Raw genomic sequence first — 16338 nt, 5'->3', positions numbered from 1 at the left:
ATGGTCTACACTTGTTTTATCAAAGTATTCTCTCCCTGCGTAGTCAAGCTGTTTTTGGTGTTCTTCTAATCTCTGAGTCGAAGTTTTTCTTAATTTTCAGACAAGCGTTTAACATGTATGATAACAATGAATGGTACAGGATATGTATATTATGATAATAATTGCAGCACACAAAGCAGCGACAAACAGGGACTCATCACGACGTGTTAAAAACGTTAGGCTGAACCTACCTTGATTTATAATCATCATTTCAAACAACAATGTACAAAACCTTTTCAACGTCTTTTATGTTTAACATGATATGTGATTGGTTTTTTTTTTCGAACGATTATGAAAACCAGAATCAGTCTATACACCTAAAGATTCTCTTGAAAGGACCTGCTCGACTTTCGCAGCCGTCTAGTTCATACGCACAGCCAACTTTATAAAAATGTTACTAGCATGGGCGACTGTCAACTTTCTAACACAACAAGACACTAAGTGATTTTGTTGATCTATTCCGTTAGATCCGACCAATGAAATCTCTCAGTGTCGATACATGTCAGAAAATTGATGTAAAAGAAAAGCGCCCCGTAATATGCGAGAGGTTATGGTTAACTGTCACTCATCGACCGGTCGATTCTAGGGAATTTCGTCTTTGTGAGTCGAAGTTCGCTTCAGACGGCGAGCATGGACGACAACCAATCAAAATTAAGCAGGTCCTTTCAAGAAAACCTCGCAGTACAATAGAAATGAAATTGGGAAGATCATTTGCATAAGACGTGCGAAGGAAAGCAGATATTTCCCCGAACTCGACTCGATATTACGTAATATTTTTTGTTTTTTTTTTCACCATACGTGAAAGTACGAGGATAGATAATATACGTATCAGTGTACATTACATCGGCGATAACATACGTATATCGTACATTATATATAAAGTTGAATAATAATAAGGTGAAGATGGGTATAAATACTTTTGTGCGTGTGTTGTCTTTTTGTTTGTTTGTTCGTTTCTTTTCCGACCTCGGTCTTTTTAAAACGGCTTATCGTCACAACTTGCCTTGGAAGTTGAGGGAGATGTTGGCGTTACTTTCGCCGTAGCTGTTGAAGGCGTTGCACCGATAATTTCCGCCGTCAGCTTTGGTCGGATTCGATATTTCCAACGTTAATAGATATGTGTCCTTGCTTGTTGACTTTCTCAGCATCTTGACTCGCGGACTGTCCGCTATTGCTTTTGTCCCTTGGTACCAGGTGATGTCTGGCACCGGATGTGCCTCCAATATACATTCCATTATCAGTACTTCGCCGTCTTGACGTATCGTTGGCTTTTTTGGAAATCGGGGCGGTTTTCCGTCGGGTATTCTAGTCGAGGGGGAGGGGGAGGATTAATCAGTATAATCAATTCCTATGACTGACTTATTACTTTTACTTCGATACGTTTCGTTTTTCCTTTTAACTTTGCGTCAAGATATAATTATGCGCTCGTGATACTTCATTGCTCGACGATTAACAACTGCTGTTAATCGAATATATTTACAGAAAATACCGCGTTTATATTATCGATAAATGGAAAAGACAGAAGTTCGCGTTACTTGTTTTATCTATATTGAAGTAACTGTTACACAGATTGAAAAAATTGACTCATTAAACGAAAATCGTTTTGATTTCTAGAACTCTTGTTGATAAATAGTCGTTGTCTTTTTTTTTTTCTTTACCAATCGTTCAATCGGATCGTACAGACATATCAACTTACTCAAACCTGATTTCTAGCCATGTCTTTGATTTACTCTCCAATACCAACGTCGAAAAATTGATGGCTAGGTAATCGCGAAGCAATGAAATAAGACAAGCAGATTGACATTAGTGTTGTAATGTGGCATACTTCGGTTTATCGCCTCCCTCAAAGTTGAGATTTATCGTAGCAACGCCGTTCCCGTGTTTGTTCTTGGCGATAGCTTTGTATTCACCACTGTCGGCCTTAGCAACGCTGGTGATTTGCAGCCTGGCTAAATGGTAGAGCTTCTGATCAAGTTCGAGGGAAGTTGTGAACCTCCCGCCGTCTTTTATTTCGTCGTTGCCGTGATACCTGTTGCCACACATTATCATGTAGATATTCACTCGTCTAACATCCCATCACCGTCACATTTCAAATTTCAATTTATCCACTGTCTGCTTTTTTGTTTTTCTTTTTTTATTTTTTTTTATTTCAAATATCGCATGCTTGTACAATGTGTATAAAAGAAGAAAAATCGATCGCGCCTACTTATCGCGAAGTAAGGAAGAAAGAAAAAAAAAAAAAAAAAATTGTAAGGAAAAACAAAAAAAAAAAAATCGAATGTCACACGCGCTTTAACACCGGCGTATGTTTTTTTTGTTTTTTGTTTTTTTTTTTTTTTTATTCAATTTTATTATCATATTCTGTATCTTGATTTCTTTTGCGATTGAATTCGCATGTATATACGGTGTTGAAATTATTATGTACGTGCGGTTGAAAATTGAGAATTTGAAACTCCGTTGTCAGGCATGCACGTCTCATTATTATATACGTGTAATACTTTTCGCGCGTAGGTAAATCCTCAATGAAGATTAGGGGCATGCTTTTGTTAAGTCCTTACCATTTGACAGTCGGTTTCGGATCGCCGACTAATCGACATTCGAAAGTAATAGTGTTGCCATCGTCCGACTGTCTGATCACAGGCCTCTCGGTGAAGGTTGGCTTGATTCCGTCGTCTGGGACGGGCGCCTCGTCGCCTACATTCACATAAACGTAATAACGTGCCTCAGTTCAGCCCTCTTCCATTCGCGAATTCATTTTTTTTTTTATACCAGCCGGGATTATTTATTATTGAATTTTTTTTAAATAAGTGTGATTTTTTTTTTTTTTCTTTTTCTTTTTTTACCCACGTTTTTCTTTCTCGCCGAATCAATTACGAACGCGTTACAAGTAATACAATATACACAACGTCGTAATTGCACAACTCGTTATGTTTTGTAACTATTTTTTTTTTTTTTTTTGTTTTTTATAGTTTTTACTTTCGATTTTTCCTCCTTTCAACTATATCTTAAATTAATCGCAGTTCCTGTATATCCATATCAATGAATTATACAGTCATTTACATCGCAACATATCATGGAACACAATTCCATTATTTGAATAATACATGTATGTATATTTTTTCCACCCTCGACACACCGCGTTTTGTAATTATCAATAGTCGTTGTATTAATTACAATATTATCACATACACATACGTGCGTGAACGTGTTTTCGGTGTTTTTTGTTCCGTTGTTTGTTTGTTCGTTTGTTTGTTTACTTTCTTAAAGTTTTTGTGATCTGCCGTCCTTTCTTCTTTTTTTTTTTTTTTTCGTTCTCGATTTTTCTTTTTTTCTCTTTCTCAGTATCTTGTCTAATACTTTTACAGGTGAATTCAGCGACATTTTTATAAAACAACTACGTCACAGTTATTGCCAAACACTAAATGAGTTAGGAATATTACGCTACATGTGTATATAATAATAAAATAATAATTAAAACCCTGGCTCTAGATCTGGTTAGTGATCCATGAAATGTTGTGTGTTCGTGTGCATGTGTATATACATGTATATATATGTATATATGTATAATATTATATGACAAGTAATGTGAAGGAGACATTGCGTTAATTGTTAGATTGAAAAAATAACTATCAATGTATGTACACGCAATTGTCTATAATAAAATCACAATTTCGTTTCGTTTTTTTTTTGTTTTTTTTTTTTTTTATCTTTATTTTGCACGAAAAGAATATGTGCATATATGCACAAAATATTATTCAACAGTCACTTTGCTGTGTATATCGAATCGATACCTATAACTCGTTGATACACAGTATTGTTAATCACTTGTTAATAATATCGCCAATTCTTTAGTCACATATACGGATATGATTTTGATCAAACGCTTCGTTTTTTCGTGTAGGTGCATACATGTAGATAATGTTGTTTAAAATTTTTAGAAAAATTATTTTTGTTATTATAATGATTATTATCATCATTGTCGTTATAATTACTATTATTATTACGTATTATTATTATTATTATTATTATTATTATTATTATTATTATTATTATTATTATTATTATTATTATTATTATTATTATTATTATTATTGTTATTATTATTACACAGCAGCGACAGCGTAAGCGAAAACAAACTATGTTACGATAATACGTTAATTCAAATTGATTAGATTCATAAAAACCCGTTTATCCGTTATACAGGGTGTTCTCCCCTTTTTACTGTTTGAATAAATTCGTAAACGTGATTATAATTTTAGCGCTCGAGATGTGATCCGAATCTTTGTTTCTATCTTTTCATTATTGAAAAAAACAAAAACTCACCTAAAGCGTAATTTTCACGATTTTATAGTCAAAGAAAGATTAAAAATTTTACGCATGTTTAATCAAGTAATTGGCAAAATCAAAATACGCTACTTATACTTTTCGTTAAACAGTGCATTTTTGTCTCTACATTTCGATATTTGTTTTTTTTTTTTTTTTTTTGTTCCCATCACAATGTAGTCTAATAAATTTTTCTATTCGTATAAGTTATTTTTTTAATCCACGGGTTGATAAGACAACTTCTTATTTTCTCTTTTATAATGATAAATAATTTTCTTTATGTATTAGATAATGAGTTATGATCATCCTATTTTATTATCCTACCTTGAATTAATTATTAAGACGTATTAAATAAATCATCGAGTTTACAGTGGAGAATGTATTTATTTGTATTCAACGAACAACTCGAAACTTTTTTGCACGCCTGAAGTCTAATAGTAAATTAAGTTAAATGCAAACTGTAAATTTCCACTGTACACCGATGTGCGAATGATATTAAAAAAAAATCTTTCTCCATTTTTCAAATGAAAAGTAAAGAAAAGAACCTAAAATACTACGGGTCGGGAAAAAAAGATCTGTTCAATACTTACTGTCGAAATTGAGTGAAATCGTGGCGTTGGACTCGCCGAGCTCGTTCTTTGCATTGACTTTGTATTTTCCAGCATCCTCAACAGTCACGTTCTTGATTTCTAACGTTGCAAAGTACGAGTGGCCGTCCTTGTCCACCGTTAACTGAAAATCGAAACGAAACGGTAAGTAAGGATAGAGAATAATCGTTTCAAAACCACGTAAAAGTTATAGAAAAAAAAAAAACATGATAATTCTTACTTTGTGGCGCGGGGATTCCTGGACCAAATTTCCGTTGTGAGACCAGGTTACTTTGGGGGTCGGATCCGCGGTTATACGACATTCGAATAGTAATCGTTTTCCATCCTCTTCTTGTCTGATCGCCGGCTTTTTCGCGAAGGTTGGAGCAATGCCGTCGATTTGTCTGTACACGACAATAACGTATTCATAGTTTTCATCATCTGTCATGTATATAATTTGACTCACAAACAGACAAGAACACACGACAAAAATTAGCGTTTTTATACCTGTATCATTAACCCTCGGCGAGCCAACATGGACGATATCGTCCACCCTTACTTTATCATTTATCGGTGTCCGAGGAACTTTTCATTGTTTAACAACTTCTACTAATCAACTAGTTAAAAATTTTGTAATGAAGACCATTAGAATATCAAGTAGTCACCCGAAACTGATTACCCGAATCTTTTGGAAATTTTTGATAATCCTCAAGTGGGAGAAAAAGAGTCCAGAACGAAATCGTCCATATTGGCCGGCAACGTCATTAAAAAATCACATGGCCGGCGAGGGCTAAAAACGCTACGAAAGCAAAGACACAATTTCAAATGTAAGATTAACTGTACCAAGGATGTACAATAATGTACATACAAATAAATTCTCAATTCCGCGTCTATGGATCATATTACGTTGTGAAATAGCAGACAGATTTAACGGCGTTGGCTATCTGAGCCGCCATCTTGAATTTCGACTCTGAAATACGAGGACTTCTGCGAATGTTCAAAACGATCTCACAGCCCCGATATTCGCTCTAGTCACATCAACTTGAACGCAAAAGCTTCGTTGCTTCTCGGAGAACGCAAACCGACTTCACTTGAAGTAAATCGATACTCAAAAGCTATCAAAACATTCGCTTGTACACGAAAAGTCATCCGCTTTTTGGCAACTAATTTTTGCCCAATACGAATTATTGTAGAATTTTGAAACTGTAGCTCGGATAGCCATCGACGCCGTTACCGAAAAAGCGATTATTTAACAACACGTCGTTCGATTTCAACGAGAATTTACGATCGCAGAAGCAAATACAGTATCGTCGATTATGGTCGGAAAAATAATTTTCATATGTTCTGTGATCAGATCATCGAGCGATCAATTCTTGGTACAATCCCAACTTCGATTTCGACGTAGCAGATCAGCTGAACCCATAGTTACGATGCTATACTTATTATTTACCATTCGACAAATATAATTTCGGTAATAGACTACATCGTGTGATACATTCGGGGAAAAAAAAAATTGTAACGCGATCGTGTCGAATGTGACCGTTTGTTGAACGATCTCGCCTATATGCCCTCTCTCATGTATGGCATCGTACCAAAATATTTGACATTGTTAGACCCGCTCTGCGAAATTAGTACATCGTGATGATGAGCATAACGGTTAAAAATAAAATTTGAATGCTGCAACAATTACAATGTACGCTAATAATAAATGTATTCTGAAAATTTCTCCGAAATAACATTCGAAATGACGAAAAATTGAATTGAATCTTTTTTTTTCCACGTTGAATAACAGCCGATTTTACGGTGCACACCGAAAATCAACAAATTTTCGAACAAATCGTTGCGTGCAGATACGACTCTCTGCAATTCAGTTCTCTGTGTGTACAAATCTATTTAATATGCACGCAATTGAGTAGAATAAAACACACGGCGAAAACGAGAGCTAGGAATCCAACCGGCATGAATGTAAAATAATCGACACTAATGATTAAAGAGATCTGGGTTGTTCTTTTGAACCTAGATAGCCCGGCGTCCAAAGCCAAACAGTACAACGGCCATCAAACGGAGATGCGGAGCAACGTTCGAGATTCCAATATACTATGTTTAGAGAAGTAGGTTAGGGCAGCTGTTGGGCTGATGTCGGCTTTCTTTTTCGTCGGGCGTACCTGACCAGCGCGTAGCAACGCGTTAAATTATGCTCTCTACTTCAGTTTTAACCATGATTTAGCATATTGAAAGAAAAGAATTCACTTTGTCCCGCATCTTTTCTCTGCTCTCTTAGAAATTAGGTCGTCTACCTTATAAGTTAGACCGTCCAACGCGTCATACCCGTTTTCGTTAGCCGGGGAATCCCCGGTCCAACGTTCAACCGCGATACCGTGAAGAGCGTCTGCGATCACATTGCAAGTGACGAAACGAATTTGGATCAACCTGTTTCGCCGAATCGCGGCTTGCTGCCAGTTCTTAGATGAAACTTTGCAATATTTCGACAATTTTTCAGAAAACATTGACGCCAAGTACAAACTTTTGAAACGCTGTTACTACGCCTGCTTATTATTGATAACGTAAAACACTCACGAGCAGAACGATGAAAACAGGTGTTATTTGAGGTTGGTAATTTATTAGTGTTAATAAACAACAATTTTGAACGTCAAACGCGTTACGTAGTTAGTCCGTAACTTTTGATTGTATTATTCAGACGATGCACGGTGCTTGATTAGCGAAAGCTTCAAAGGCAAACTTATTATCATGGAGGTACTTGGATGTGGAAATCATATACCAAATAATAAAAATAAATTCAATAATAAAACTCAAATGGATGGGTGGTTTTTCATGTTCCGGATAATATTGGAAATAAGGATTAAGAGAAATAAAAAGCGGCTGGAGAGTGATTTGATTCTGACTGATGATTATTCGGAAGGCTGCTTTTATATACATATCTACATCATATATTAATACTGAATTGAAGATTTTTCGTTAGTGATTATTTTATGGATAAATATATGAAAAATTTTATAGAAGAGAGTTTAGTGAAAATTGCCTTTCTTATTTTATGTATGTATAATTTTTTTTATGTCATTGTAAACGTTATTCGATTAATTGCAATGTAACAGTACTATAAAGTAAAATTATTTGCATGTGAATTTATATAAATAAATAAAAAAATATATATATATGTACACGGTACGATTATTACATGTGACGAATACGAGAACGGCAATAAACAAAAACAGTTTAAACCGGAAATCACAAACTCACCGCGCCTTTTCTTGCTCGGCCGCTAAAATCATAAATGGAAAATAATATAAAATATAGAAAAGGTGGTTGGTGATGGTGGTGAAACGCAATTAAACGATAATGTGCGGGGTAAATAAATAAACAATACGATAAAATGATGAAGATAAATGGAAAATTTGAAAAACAATAACAGATGGCGTCGGAAGAAGTTAGTTTTCCTTGCAAGGTGTACACGAATAAAATCGAAGCAAGAGCCTTCAGGAGCAACATTCAATTCACTGTTGGATTTTTTCTTCAATTTTTTTCAACTCATTTTAATCTACCAATGCGACTTACTTCTCCCTAGGCTCATCGACAGCTGTAAAACATACAATGCGAGTTATTAATCGAACTAAATACCCGCCATCGTGTCAAATCTATATGTATCCGATAAATTTTACATGATCGGAATTCAAATATAAACGAGAAACGGATCAACAACAGTCGCCACCTTTTTCTTTCCTTGTGATAAGTTTCGCCAAGAATTCTACTTTCATTATAAAATTATATCGATGAAAGAAACTTTTCGTTGTAAAAGCTTGATAATTTCACCCCACGAATAAATCGAATGATCTATAAACTTCTCGTTTTCGGAGTAATATTTTTTTTTTTAATTCGATTTATGAAATGATATTACGAACATTTTTTTTTTTTTTCTTTAACAATATTTTTTCAACGCCAAACTTACGGCTGAAGTTGAGATTGATGGACGCGGCGACTTCTCCCATCTTGTTCTTCGCCTTGACCTTGTAAAGTCCGGCATCGGTCTCTATTACGTCGTCAAGCTCGAGTACAACGAGGAACTTGTTAGTCCCGATACTTTGTATCTTGAAATTCGTCCTAGCGTCCTCGTTCAGCTGTGTCTCTCCGCGAAACCATGATATTTCAGGATTTGGGGAACTCAACAGCTGACACTCGAATATCAACCTGTTACCCTCGTCCTCCTGTCGCAATTGCGGCTTCTGCGTAAAGCTGGGGGCAAAATCTTCGGCGACCCCCATCGTGCTGGGGTGCCTGTACACATCAATTTCATCAATGTTACAAAAAGTCCGGTCCTTGTCACGATAAAAAATATCTCAATGGCCTTTGTCATTTTTTTTTACCGTTTTGCCCACTGGATTCACTGATTAGATGAAAAAAAAAATCCCCTTCAAATGATCATTGTTATACTCACGCCTAACTCCTGTTCCTGCCTTCGCTAATTACAGTCAGCCGGCACCATCTACCTTATTTAATTTCGCACCGATCGATATACACCTAAAACGAAGATAAGAAAAGTTATGAGTAAGACGAAGGGACGACAAATATTATCAACAATTTCCATACCGCATTCCATTGTAATTTGACTGACGTTTGAAGCCTGAACATTTCGAATTTGAATCACATTTGTTAAAATTATTCATTTGGCTCTACAATGTCTGCTCTATTTTTTGCATCGAAAAACAACGTGACAGCAACGATTATTTCGAACCATTTCGAACAGATGACATCATGCTTTCTATTTATTCAAACGATTTCGAGACATTTTATCCGGTAATCATACATTATTTATAACTTTTCCCGTGATTCACACAGCAAATTAAAACAGTTTTTATTTTCTTCACTTTAGCATTGAATTTGTTAATACCGTTCTCTCTTCAAAACTACACTAACGCCAAGTGCTTCGAGATTCATTTCCTTCATTCCCGAATATCAAGATTTCGACAATTTTCAAAGTTTCTAAAATTCATTGTCAAACATCGGTTCGACAAGAAGAAGAGTCCGAAAATAAATATGAGTGCACTTTACGAATCGATACAATGATCTGATAAAATCTAGCTCGAATCCAAGATGTTCAGGGTCAGACGTTGGTCCAGTTGGCGTGGAATGCCCCACATATTTGATCCAGTTTTCAAACTAGGTGCGTGGATTTAAAACGATGATTAACCGTAACAGCTGGACTCGAGAACTGAGCAGTCTATTATTTGCAAATTAGGTAGAAAATAACACCCGAATGCCATTTGATCTGCGATCTCGCGTGATCAGGGCAAAAAGAATTCTCTAATAAATAATAATAAATAGTTAATTGGTTTGTGAGAGGCTGCTAAATAGCGTTGTTAACGACTGTACTGCGTCAGGTCAAACATCGTTATTTCGCAACTGCAGTATTACACGTGTATAATTAACGTCACACGAACGTCTGAAGATCGGGGTAATTAATGCCCGCCCAATTAAACCGAGCAATGTTTTACGCCGTATTGCCAAAACCGTCCTACGCTTCAACATTCAACACCGCTGTATCCAACTCGCTCAGTGATGCTAAATTTTAAATGACCGGAAATTTATCAGTGATGATAAATTATCACCCACGGGATTTAATAGAACTTTGAGTCATTTGTTTCCTCGTTCCACCCGCTTTCAACCTCTCGTGATTTCAAGAGCATAATAAAGTTGATCCCTACAGATTAACTTAGATGTTCCAGACCCGGTCTACAAGCGGTGAAAAAAATGAACGTCAATGACGACCGGAATGAGCCGATGGCCGCCATGATTCTATCCATGGCCCACCTCACGACTTTAGCATCTGCGTTCAGTCGACGAGGACTTAATTTAACAAACCTTTATGCTGTTAACGTTTCTTTCGCGTATGCACGATAGAAAAATGTCGGTAATTTATACTTTTGAGAAGGCAAACGAACGTGATTTGCAATGAAAGTGTCCTCGACTCTCTGACGTCGCAGCGTCACGTACGCAACATTGCATCATAATACGCTGAAATAACGTTAATTATCACTCGAGTTGGTTATTTCTTTCTTCACTCAAGTCGATACTTTGTTTTTTATTTCATTCGATCTCACTCACTAGCCGGCTATTTATTTACCGCACGTTTACTCAAGTATAATAATACACTGTCGGATAATTTTATACCCCAGATTTAATTTACGTCACTAATACTCGTCCGAGGTAATAAATTAGGGATCGAAATACATATAATCCCGCGACACGGAGTCATATAGTGTTAAAAAATTATAGCAGAATAAATATGTATGCGTATACGTAAAAATAAAATGAAATCCAAAGCCGTGTCACGTGAGATGGTGGATTACGCAAGGAGATCTATTTCCATCCATACTTCGCGCAGAATTCTTCCAGTTGTACAACGCGTCGAGGTTCCCCGCGTGCCTATGAATAATCTCGAAAAACGTTAAACCCCCGTTTCCATTACCAGTTTCTCATATATACGCAATACGAACGGTAAGGCGGAGTATCGAATCGGAATTACGCAAAATACGAAACGTTGCAGACTGCAGTTCGCTAGAATTTCCCCGAGTCTATGACTGAATTAGAACGTCGATGCCCTCTTTCTCACTCTGCAGACCGTGCAGCGAGCTATTCACCGGATACTTACGCTACTTTGACGTATAATCGAGCAGCTGCTGCCGGCGCTTGCGTCTCGATTTGCACGAAACCGGGAAGAAGCAAAATTCCCCGGATAATGAAAATCGGTAGAGATGAGACCGAGCAAAGAATGTACGTACGTAACGGGAGTTTTCCGTGAAACTCACCACTTGACGCCGACAGATAGGCAACCCAAGGGCCAGCTTGCATATATGTAGTTATACAAAATGTATATTCGGTTGCCTATCTGCCGGCGTTTGACGGTGAGTTTCACAGAAAACTCCAGGTACAAGCGATGGAAATTCGTTATTTCCAGCTGATCACAAAAGTCCTCGACTTTGACAGCAATCGCCACGAAGATTGTAAATTTGGCTAGATACTTGGCCGAACTGTACCTGACGATAAAAATTTCATCTATAACGCGCTAATCGCGTTTCGAGTAAACAAATGTGTTGTCTATACGCGTTTATTTCGACCTAGAAGTTATAATTACAACATGAATGATGCATTTAGAAACTGTCTTCGTTCTCTGTTACTCATACGACTGGTTATTATTAGATACTGAGTCAAAGAAATCAGGAGCTTGCTAAATGTAATCTATATCTGCCCTGATGTAAGCTTCTGCAACGTTAAAAGCGCTTTCGCTACCATCCGCTTGTTTTAAACAGTTGAGAATCTCTTTTTCGTCGTATCAAAGTAACGCGATTGGACCAACAAAGAAAACCGGAAATCGAATCGCATTCCTCGCCCATTCATCTCGTCACTTTTCCAACAACAAAGAATCCTTTGAACGTCTTGAATCTGTGAAGCTCAAATTCCACCCAACCTCGAAAACTGAAATTTGTGCAATATATTTTTCTCGAATAATTTCCCGATGATTCGAGGGTCGGAGAAGTTTCTGTCTTGTAAAAGAGAAGAAATCCATCTGAAATTATCTTTAACGAAGATATCTTTTTCAAGTACAGATCGAGTGCGTTCTCCAAAACTAGATTTCGAAGGTCGATTGATCGTGGTCAGAATGCAACGACGAATAGTGTCCGCTATTTATGCCAGAGATTTCTTCTTCGAAATGAAGAAAAAAAAAAAAACAAATTGTTGGGTCATTTTTAGAGAATGCCAAAGCCTGCGAAACCAAAGGCCGACTTGTACTCCGGCATCTCGAGGTATTTCACAAGTTTGTGTAAGAAGGGGATTTTTTTCTGGTTTTCGGTTTGATCGGGCGGTTAATTTGGTTGAAAACTCGTGGAACGCCGGGTATTTTTACACCTCGAGAATTTAGCTGTTTCGGTGTAGTTATCGGGGCGGGGCTAAGACATCGACTGCCACCTACGCCACTTCGGGGCCATCGCGAGACGGAATCACGAAATAACTTTGGGGAGTATGGCGATATCCGTCCAACAAAGCGCAGAATCCAGTTCAGAGTGCTACTTCGCTTTACCTCCACTCTCTTCTTCCTCCTCACGTTACGCTCTCTAAAAATAATCCCAACATCGAGCCTAGATACCTAGACCAGTCTACGAATAGTTTTTCACTGGCTATCTGTCGATCGCGGACTCCGACTGCTTATCCTTATTCTCATTTCACCCCGTTTTATATTCACTCCCGTATCAATTTTTCTTTTATTTTCCTACTTTTTTTTTCTTGTTCGACCATAGAAAATTCGAAAATTATACACGGTATAACGATAATTGGGAACTATTACAGCTTCGATTACGACGACCGTGACAATTACAATTATCCCATCTCACGTGAAAAAATTTTATCCTCAATTTTTAACTCCGAATTAAACATAACGCGCGTAATTCTCGTTAAAATTCTTTTTTTTTTTCCGTACTCGTTACTATTATTAGACAGAGTTTTAGATTGCGTAAGTTGTCGCAACGGGTTGAAGAAAACTTGATATTCCTTTCAATTTTTGGTATCGTATATATGTAATTTAAAATATGATTCACTTCACGGGGATCGATCACTTTTTACGTGCGTTGATTTATGTTATTTCAAGTAAATTGAACGAATAAGAAGAATTAATCGCGTTTCCGTTTCACTGCGAGCGATTTTTTTTTTTTTTTTTCTTTCTTTCATTTCATATTTCAAATGAATATAATCGTTTAAATTTTCATCACCATGCCGTATTTTAAGCAAACTGTAATAATTTTTCCGAATTATATTTTTGGTCACTTTTATAAACGAGATTTGCGCATACGTATTTCATTCAAATTTTCAATTTTTATACTTCTTTCGACAACTCGCTCATATCTATGTATATAGATGATACAGCGATGCTATTCAATTTCGAAACGATCCGCGCACTGATCGTGAAATATTAGGTACAGCTGTATCGTCATCTCGAATATTTTTCGTAACATGAATCACCAAACACTTGATACCATCATTTGCAGCCAAGGACGTGAGGAGAATCATCCTTTTTTTTAAGTTTAAAATCCGGACACCATTTTTTTTTGTTTTTTAATAGTTACTATACTTCAGTTTAAGTATTTTTAAATTTTCTCGTTGCTATTTTTATCCTTAGCTTCCGTTCACTGAGATTGCGGTAAATATTCGACGAGAACAAAAAAAAAACCTACGCTACCCAAACGCAGAAACGATAATCGTAATAATTTCAGCAGCGATAATCTATCTACGGCTAACGAATTGTTAAATCGGTGCTGTGACGAGTTTTTTGTTTCCTCATATCTTGCAATGACAGAGCGTTGGAAGATTGGAAAGACAGAGAGAAGTACCGAATCGAAAGAAAGTCGAGTACCGTAACCGTAGTCAATGGTCAAGGTCGGATGAAGTGATGCGAAAGAAGATGGAAAAAAAAAATAATTAAAAAATGAGAGCCAAGCATTCTACTCTTCTCGAATTTTACATTTCTCCGAAGAATAATTTCATTACGAACTGATATATGAAATCGCGTATCTTATCGTCGCACAAAACGTTAACAAACTGACCTATAAATAATATTTTGTAATACCGAGATGTTTTCGAAATACGCGGATATTTTATGAAATAAAATTAACACTAGCGCAAAGTAGATAGATATAATAGACTGCTGCTCTAGCTGCGCATACTTAACTAGATAGACATTACGTATTACACCAGGTATATCCACGCACTGACAATCAACATAAGCGTGTGTGTGTGTGTGTGTGTGTAAAGTTTTCTCGTCTTTTCGGTAAAGTGCACAGCGATTTCGAGTAGAAAGATCTCTAGATCCTACCGAGCCTCTTGACCACGACTGTAACTGATTCGAAGCACAGAGTTTCAACATAATTCGGATATAATAAGTGAGACATTAACGTGTGAACATTTTACACACTCAAACACATACACAAACGATCCATTTCAGTATAGATATATAATGATTAATCCACTGTTCGCAAAGAAGAAAAAGAAGAAGAAGAAGAAGAAGAAACAAATGGAAGCCTAGAGAAAAAATCTACGTTAGGAATGCTCGAAGTAAGATACATGACTGTCAACGATTTTAAATCAGCATCGTTACAACTTACTTGGAAATTTTTTTTTAATTACAATCTTCTTTTAGCAGCTCGTGCTTCACAGCTATAACAATAATAGAAAAATCGTAGAGTATAAAAGGAAAACTAAGATCTCGGAGTTTGGAATTGAAACTGACAAGTGCCGGTAAAATGTACGATTTTTTTGTCTTCCAATTCTTCCTGTTATTCTTTTTCGTGAAGTGCGGCTGCTCGTTCAATTCGAAATTAGATCAATTATTTTGTTGCCATTTTTGTTTTTTTTTTTTTTTTCTTTTACTTCTTCTTCCCCTTTATTCTTGTTTTCGATCTTACAAAAACGACGATACGTATGTATACACATAAATGTTACGCAGCATAATATCAACCGTACAAAGAGTAACGAGGAAAAAGAAGAAGGAATGAAACGAGAAAAAAAAATGAATAAATAAATAAAAAAAAAAAACGTAATTAATTTACAAAGCACCCACCACAAGTAAAATTCTCCAAAATTTGTTTTTCCTTATCCTTTGTTTCTATCTCTTTCTTTTCTTCCGTTCTTAATGCGCCGATATCGTCGTGGTATAAACGAGATTTACAGCACTTTTACAATATACGAATTACTGTTTAAGAAATACGGATAAAACTGCGATATAAAATATGTGTGTATAATACAACGTACAAACACGTCCGGGCTTTCGAACAATTCGCGCAAACGATAATTTCTCGACGTTGTTGTTATTATTTTTTTTTTTCCCCCCTTTTCTTTATATTGTTTCGGACCTGGTTTTTTGTTTTTTCCTTTCCTTTCTATCCGTCTCTTTTCTTTTCTTTTTTTTGCTTTTTTTCTTTTTTGCTTATTCCCCCTTTAACCTCTTCGCAATATTACAACGTGTGCGCGTATTTTGGATCGTCGTATAATGTCGTTCGCCTCGTTTGAATTGCCCGTCGTCCCAGTCGCTGGGGCCCCGCGCACGAACTAACCAAACTAAATCTATTTCTTGACGGTCGGTTCTCGGCCGCCAACCGCCCTCGCCCAAACCAATCCCCTCCTTTTTTCCACCTTTCATTCCGCATCCCCTCTACTTCGATATATAGACGCATGTGTGTGGGTATTCCGCCTAACTCGATGTCGCACAATTTTCACTACATGTGTTCCTTCCCTGTCTAACTATACGTGTACCTAACTACACTGTCTAACTGTACTTATACCTAACTAGTGTGTCTATCTATGTTTAAATAACCTATACGTGCGCAGA

At 36.6% G+C, this 16338-nt stretch overlaps 1 protein-coding gene across 17 annotated transcripts in view; it reads right to left on the bottom strand.

Annotated features, from left to right (window-relative positions):
- LOC124182267 (twitchin) overlaps positions 1-16104 on the bottom strand; it is a 76463-nt gene extending 60359 nt beyond the window's left edge. For 8 of the 17 annotated variants that reach the window (XM_046569271.1, XM_046569272.1, XM_046569267.1 and 5 more), the window contains exons 1-9: positions 15571-16103; positions 9400-9482; positions 8914-9239; positions 8208-8229; positions 5191-5353; positions 4953-5094; positions 2598-2733; positions 1865-2068; positions 1043-1344 (exon numbers count right to left, since the gene is read on the bottom strand). In XM_046569271.1, coding sequence (XP_046425227.1) covers positions 1043-1344; positions 1865-2068; positions 2598-2733; positions 4953-5094; positions 5191-5353; positions 8208-8229; positions 8914-9226 — 1282 coding nt within the window. In that variant the 5' untranslated portion in view covers positions 9227-9239; positions 9400-9482; positions 15571-16103. Of the gene's footprint in view, positions 1-1042; positions 1345-1864; positions 2069-2597; positions 2734-4952; positions 5095-5190; positions 5354-8207; positions 8230-8522; positions 8545-8913; positions 9240-9399; positions 9483-15570 lie in introns of those variants that run through there. The other 9 variants (XM_046569279.1, XM_046569276.1, XM_046569281.1 and 6 more) reach the window with 5 other exon arrangements.
- Between the last annotated feature and the right edge of the window lie 234 nt (positions 16105-16338).

Source organism: Neodiprion fabricii, chromosome 5, assembly GCF_021155785.1.
Source record: "Neodiprion fabricii isolate iyNeoFabr1 chromosome 5, iyNeoFabr1.1, whole genome shotgun sequence".
In the NCBI taxonomy this organism is placed as follows: domain Eukaryota; kingdom Metazoa; phylum Arthropoda; class Insecta; order Hymenoptera; family Diprionidae; genus Neodiprion; species Neodiprion fabricii.
Note: the sequence above shows the minus strand (reverse complement) of the source record. Positions and strands in the feature narration are given on the sequence as shown.